We start from the raw sequence: 7474 nt of genomic DNA, 5'->3' as shown, positions 1-7474 counted from the left end.
CAGCCCGGCTGAGCAGCCCGACCAATCACAGCCCGGCTGAGCAGCCCGACCAATCATCACAACTGATTCAATTCAATCCAGTTTAGTTATGCAGCTCCAACTTGCAACAAATGGCGTCTCTAGGCAATTCAAAAATAACCATTTGAACTGATGATTGAAACTGATCCTAGTTATCAAACTGTACAGTATGCTCAATTAATTATTCAAAACAGCTTAAAAACTGTGTAAAGAAAGCCAGAGCCCTGTGGGACTCCACCAGCCACCCTGCTGGTTCACAGATGGGATTTAAACCAGCATACTGCTGTTCCCTTCATGCCTTCATGTTCAAACCGTTCTCAGAGAACAATGTGGTCGACTGGATCAGCACCAGACCTGAGCTCTAACAGAACCAGAACCAGGCCGAGAGAAAAACCTTCATCATGACTTTCAGCAGCGCTGATTCAGAGCTACAACGCGTCTGAAACCCGACTGACACTCTTAACGCAGGTCATTCAAGTTCAGACGCTCAGATTTGGGATTCAGAGCTTTGAGGTTCTGTCAGAGGCTGGGAGGGAAAACCGGCCGATTCAAGAAACAAGCGGGTAGAGACAAGTTGGACCCACGGGACTCTGCAGCACTCAAGGTGGGAGGGGTGGTTTCCATGGCGACTGTCTTTAATTAGGAGGGCAATTAAAGAGGCTGAAAGCACACACACGCACACACACACTCAGTCACGGCCTCTCTGGGGACAGGGGAGGTGTCTGGTCTTCTTACCCACAATCCACTGGGCTGCCTTGTCTATGCAGCTCTGGGTTCCTGCGGCCCAAACGTGTGCAGCTACAGGCACAGCTTCTTCAAGACTGCATTCACTGTGCACCAGGTCAGGTCAACGCCCAACACAGAACCTTCAGCCCGTCCATCCCACACAGAACCAAGCCCACTGGCCATCCTGCCCATCTGGTTCTGATCAGCAGACAGAATTGTATCTGCTTACCCTCAGATGGATCCAATCTTCGAGCTCGGCGGCCATGTTTGGAGTTGTTGTGGACGAACATGTTGTCTGATACAGCGAGAACATGGCCGTCTACGTTGACGGTTGTAGAAACCACCACCTGCAAACAAACAGGCCCATCAGATCCGGCAGAGGATGGTGATCGCACACATCCATTATTCCTCAACATCTACAACGTTCCATGACATCTTCACAGGAACAGCTGCTCTGTGACCTTTAACCTCATCATTGACCAGATCAATAATATAATTTTAATAATATTATTATTCCAAACTGTGTCAACACGCTGCAGTGCATTGTGGGTACGTCAGCCGGTCCAGTGGTCTTACCTGGAACCGCCTCATGTCCCGAGGATTCCCTGCGTTCTTCAGACAGTTCTGGTTACACTTCAGGAAGAACTTCAGAAAGAACCTGTACACACACACACACACACACACACACACACACACACACACACACACACACACCGCTGGTGATTGGTTCTATAGATATTCAGTACAGAACTGGTTGGTCCAATCAGTTTGGCATGTTCAGAACCCGGACCAGAAACCCTGGAGTGACCCTCATCATGCGATTCTTGTTCTCCAGCGCGGAGGGTTACACTTCCTTTATCTGAAGATAAACTTTGATCTGTGATCAGCTGACTAGTCTCATCACCATGGCAACCCTCAGCATCTCTAGCCGATTATCAGCGCTCTACTCTTCACCTCCTTCCAGCGAACAATCGAGCCATAAATCTCCACGCAGGACAGATTAAGCTCTCAATATGTTATGTGATAAGGAGGGACGACCCGACACACACAGACACACACAAGCAAAACACAACACACACACACACACACTCTTGACATACACTTGCTGTATCACCGCTGATATTTACGAGCAGCAAATTAGGACACACTGCAAATTTATCTCCTCAGAGAACAGAAGATCCACATTCTGACACTAAACACACACACACTGTGACACACACTCACACACACGCACACACACACACAAAGCGGCACACTGTGCGACTGCACTTCACTGTCAGGATAATTCATCTTCACACTGTGATACATTTTCTACCTCATAGAGCAGATTAACTCAGACACTGAGAGACGGAGTGTGTCACAGTGTGTGTGTCACAGTGTGTGTGTCACAGTGTGTGTGTCACAGTGTGTGTGTCACTGTGTGTGTCACAGTGTGTGTGTGTGTCACTGTGTGTGTGTTAACATGATGCCAGTCTATTTATCTGTCCCTCTGATCTGTCTCAGCAAGTAAACCAGATCTGGTGAGTCAAACAGATTCTGTCTGGTGTTCTGAAGGTCCAACAGATCCAGCAGCTGGATCCTCAGCTTCCAGCTGACTGGGAACAGATTATCCCAGTTAGAATCACTGAGATGGGACTAGTGATCTGCTGATGTGGTTGCCAACGGTCACAACTCACACCAACCAATCAGAACCGACGGAAATATCATTTTAACCCGCTTTACATCAGTCAATCCGTACCCAACACACTCGGCTGGAATGTTGATCCATGTATCTTCTGTGTGTGCGTGAGTGTGTGTGTGTGTAGGTGTGTGCGCGTGTGTGTGTGTGTCTCTGAGGGAACATTTCTGGTTTTTCCAGTAATCAGTGGAAACAGCAAGCAGGCAGAAACTGAACACGTTTCAGCGTTTTAACAAGTCCTGATATTAATTTCCATCTGTACATGAGAAAATAAGTGTGTGTGTATGTGTGTGTGTTCGTGCGCATGTGTGTGTGTGCGTGTGCATGCGTGTGTGCGTATACAGGTGTGTATGGTCGGATGTGTTTATGCTTGTAACTCTAATTATCACCAAATGTTGAGCAGATTTCTGCTAATTAACATCTGTGGCTCATTTGTACTCGGAGCTCATTAACAGTCGTTAGAACTCTGATCGGCCGACATGATCCAGAAACGCTGAGAGGTTCTACTGCAGCACCAACAAAACCAACATGGCCGACCCACATCAGGTCACCTGAAACCAGTTCAGTCCAGCAGAGGAAGCCCAGCTGAGTGAATCCCTGGCTCTGCAGCAATCTGTCGTGCTCAGCAAGCACAGTGTGCCAGTGGCAAGGAACAACTTTCCATCTGCGGTGATCAAATGTCTCAAGGTTTTAATGTTGATCTGTTGGCAGAATCTGAACTACAGTGGACACTGGAATTACAAGCACCACTACCAAAAAACTTTTTAAATCGGGGAACAATTGTCAAATTGAAGTGATCAGAAGTCGCCAAGACTCTCTGAGGGGATTTCCTGATGTCGCTTCGCTCTAACAGACGGATCCCCAAGTTGCAGCAGTAGTTCAGCTGCACCCTTTGTCAGTCCAGCACAGAGATGATACTCTGATGAGAAATCACTATTAATGATTTAGTTAAAGGTAAAGCTAACGTAACTTTTTCCCTCTTCTTCTCCTTCCTCGCTGACAAGCAGGTGCAGCAGAAGCTGGACGGAACAATAAGGAGAGGTCTCTGATGGACCGGCCCATTTCTTGACTCTCCATCAAACTGAAGCAGATCCAGATCAGAACCAGCAGGTTCAGATGTTCCTATGGTGGCCAGACTGGGCCAAAGTAAGCCAGGAAAATATTTTGATATTTTACAGCTAAACATGTTAATGCCAGCTAACACTCTAACACATCTGCAGTTTTCCAGAACCATCTGAACCAGGGTCTCCAGATTCTGAGAGCTCCAGAGGACAAGGAGGAAGAGGAGGAAAAAGAGGAGGAAGAGTTAATTAGATGAGATAATGAGAAGTCCATCATCAGCTCTTCAAGGTAAATGGAAGCAGACACCTCTTCTAGTTCTTCGTCTCAGTGAGGAAGAGGAGGAGGAGGAAGAGCAGGTTATTAACAGTTAAAGTCGCGCTTGCTCTGTGGTCCATCAGCACTTCATTATCCTGCTGCAACAACCTGACGCAGATTAATCCGCCGCTGAAAATAGTTCCAGAAGAGTTCAGATGTCAGAGGCGCGACTGGCAGCAGCTTCCACTCATCAGCGCTTTATTAAGTCTGTTTGCACAAGCACGTTCTGATCCAAACGGTTCAGGACACAAGAGCAAGAGGACCCAGTTCTGGAAACAGTACTGATCCAGTAGAACCTGGATCAACGTGGACCACTGGGGCCCTGAAAGAACCAGATCCATAAAGAACCGAATCCTGGAATTGTTCCAACCCACAACGTCTTCCTCACTGATGATGATGACGTCCATGTCATCATCAGAGGCCCGTAAACATGTCACCACGACAACGACTAGCTCCTCACTAAAGCTTGTTAACTGATTACATAGGTCGTTAAGAGCTCGTTAAGCAATTAACTGGAAAAACACGCGGCTGTCAGTCACACTGTCTGTGTGTGTGTAGGTGTGTGTGAGATGGAGGGTGTGTGTGTGTGTGTGTGGTGTGTGTGTGTGTGGGGGGGGGGGTTAATTACCCATCTGATGTAATGTTAAACTGTCTCCTGAAATTGCATCAGTGAGTGTGTGTGAATAAAACACACACCAGTTTCTTTTTAAATAGTCAATCAATACTGATGCTTTAGGACCTGCAGTACATACGATCAATACACACACACACACACACACACACACACACACGCACACACACACACACACATGCACACAGAGTGAGGAGACTCCTGTTAAATACTGATGAGACAGGCAGGAGGTTCTTCACCACCTGCAGCGTCCAGTGACGATGAGGAGGAGCGGCGAACTCAGCCGAGGCAGGCAGACGGTCCGGCAGGTGAACAGAACCTCTGAAACATTTCCAGTACCAGAATCAGAGAAACCAGAGGTTTGTTGAGATGTGTCCAGGTGTGTGTGTCCAGGTGTGTGTGTCCAGGTGTGTGTGTGGTGTTCCTGTCTGTGTGAAACAGCAGCAGGTGGTGTGTTCAGGGTCACTCCGTTTCCCCGCTTGTTTCCCAGATACAGAAATATTCGGCTCCACTTCATCTCTCCATCGACTGCGATGCATTCATACATTTAACATTTAGCCGGCCGGGGCCCTCTGGGGCCCCAAACATTATGCTGCTGTCAATCACCCTGCGGCGCGGCCGCTAATGAGATTCCGTCCCAAGCCGACCCGCAGCATGAGAGGGAGCTCACACCTACGCCGCCGCATGATTGACGGCACGCCGTCCTCCCATAATCCCACGCTGCACACACCAGAGACCCTCGCAGGCAGAGAGTGCGCCGCCAAGAAATTCTCACATCAGGAATTCAGATGGAAAGATGAGAGCTGCTCCCATCATCATCGTCACCATCGTCAGCTAGAAACCAGCAGAAACTGGAACTGGCTGAGGATCAGAGCATTAAAATGTTCTCACCAAGTTCAGAGACGATCGATCCTCAGATGGGATCATCGCATCGTCAGCGGGTCCCAAAAAACGCAGACTCAGCAGAAACCTGAGAGACCTGCAGCGTCCCACAGTCCAACTGCAAACAGATGACGTCTGGGCACGTCCCTGTTCACCGCCATGACCATGACTGTCCTCAGGGACGGCTGGGACAGGAGACTCTGTGTCTTTATTTCCAGTTAACATTTAGATTCTTTACGTTCTGTTCACTGTTTCCTCGTTGTTCTATCATTTGAATTCTTTCGCTGCTTTTCTGTCTTTTGGAGTTCGGTCTCTTTCTGCTGTTGCTCTTCAGATCATTTCACCTGTCCCGTTTAGATCCCTCTGTCAGTAATTACTCATCCTCACTTCAGGAACTCAGTGCAGCCACTAATCACTTCCCAGCAGCTCTAAGCCAGCCAGCTTCCTTCTCTCCTTGTCAGATCCTTCTGTTAGCCTTTGCCAGTTTGCCTCACCTGTTTCCTTGTTATCTGACTGACTGAGAACAACCGGTCTTCTCCAGTTAATCCCAGCGAAAACCTGGGATTAACTAACATGACTAGGACTAACTGAGATTACCTGTGCTGTCTGGGATTGCTAGCCTTCGGACTGGTAACACTGGGATGATCCTGCTCTGATGTTCTGCTCAGCACTGGTGACCAGGTCCAGACAGTTCAGAAGGCTCTGCTGGTTCTGTTCTTCCACAGGTCCAGTGGTTCAGATGCAGATGAACTGACAGGAAACTCGACCCTTTTTACGGTGCAAACTGCTTCAAAATAATGAAAAACTGATGTTTTTCTGTTAATAATTAGATTCTTAGCAGCAGCTCAGAGATTTACCATTTAGAATGATCCCAGGTGCACAAAGCGGCGTTACCACAGATCCTTCCTTCAGCAGATCTCTGCCCACAGCACAACCTATAAGTATTCACACCCTGCTGGTATTTGGCCAATCATTTAGACATTTCAAATACAATTTCTATTATTATTAATAGATCTGTTTTTCTGGTATACTGCATCGTAAACAGTCTGTTGCTGTTTTAATGTTCAATTCACTTTATGTTAAACAATAATTGCTCAGCTGGACTGCGCTTGCATTGAATATATTTATGTTTCTGATAACTACACCATATTTTTATGGTGTTTCTGTGTTTTAGTAATCTTGTAAAATAAGCTGTTGTTAATCTTGTTTCTCTATAATTTTTAAACCCTTTTTGAACTGTTGTATGACAACAGAGATTGTTTCTATTCAACATCATCTTAATATGGAAGCAGAATTAATTATTAATATTAATAATTGTGATGCTGCAGTGAAATGTGCAGACATGGAGGCTGCAGCCAGAACATGAAGCAGCAAGTGTTTGAGCTGCAGTCTGACATGTTTCCTGCTCACTGGATGCTGCTGAAGACACAGGAGACCTTCCCATCATGCATTGGAGCAGGCAGGGGGAGAAAAGAGCTGCTGCACAATCACCACTTCTTTTTTCAAAAGCCTGCTGCACTCATCCATCCATCCATCCATCCATCTATCCATCCAGGTCCTCCTCTCTGCTCTCAGACCAGAAGTGGGGTGGGGAGACAGATTAATACTCAGAGAGGAGAGGGGGGAGGTGAAGAGAGGAGAGCCCATGATTCCTCCTGGGACAGAGGAGAGGGGGAAGGAGGAAGGCTAAAAGAAGACAGGGAGAAGAGGAGGAGAAAGAAAAGGAGAAGGAGGAGGAAGCTCGTTTGGACCGGATAAAGGAATCATTCCATCATGTCTGAACTGGAGAGATTTCTGCCACTCATTACCAATTCTTTAGAACCTGGTCCCGCTCAGATGCTGGTTTATCAGCTCCAGTTTTGTTCAGATCAGAACAATAAACTGATTCTTTATTACTTCATTTTCCCAGTAATACAGGGCCGGTAGCGGATGGCTAAAAGAGTCACATCCAGATCTAGCCGCTCCTGAATCTGCTGACCCAACCCAATAAATTAAATGCTAGCTAGCTAACAAAGTCCAGCCGGTGGTGCTACCAGAAGTTTTAGTGGTTCGGTGTTTTAGTGTTTCTGTATTTTAGTGGTTCGGTGTTTTAGTGTTTCTGTATTTTAGTGGTTCGGTGTTTTAGTGTTTCTGTATTTTAGTGGTTCGGTGTTTTTGTATTT

General features: G+C 46.9%; 1 protein-coding gene across 1 annotated transcript in view; it reads right to left on the bottom strand.

The window, feature by feature from the left end:
- Positions 1-7474, bottom strand: part of LOC106941171 (transcription factor COE3-like) — a 39969-nt gene that overhangs the window by 19048 nt on the left and 13447 nt on the right. The window contains exons 7-8 of the mRNA XM_015024114.1: positions 1321-1402; positions 974-1091 (exon numbers count right to left, since the gene is read on the bottom strand). Coding sequence (XP_014879600.1) covers positions 974-1091; positions 1321-1402 — 200 coding nt within the window. The remainder of the gene's footprint in view (positions 1-973; positions 1092-1320; positions 1403-7474) is intronic.

This window comes from Poecilia latipinna, unplaced genomic scaffold, assembly GCF_001443285.1.
Source record: "Poecilia latipinna isolate Pla-1442-1.1 unplaced genomic scaffold, P_latipinna-1.0 Scaffold3529, whole genome shotgun sequence".
Lineage (NCBI taxonomy): Eukaryota > Metazoa > Chordata > Actinopteri > Cyprinodontiformes > Poeciliidae > Poecilia > Poecilia latipinna.
Note: the sequence above shows the minus strand (reverse complement) of the source record. Positions and strands in the feature narration are given on the sequence as shown.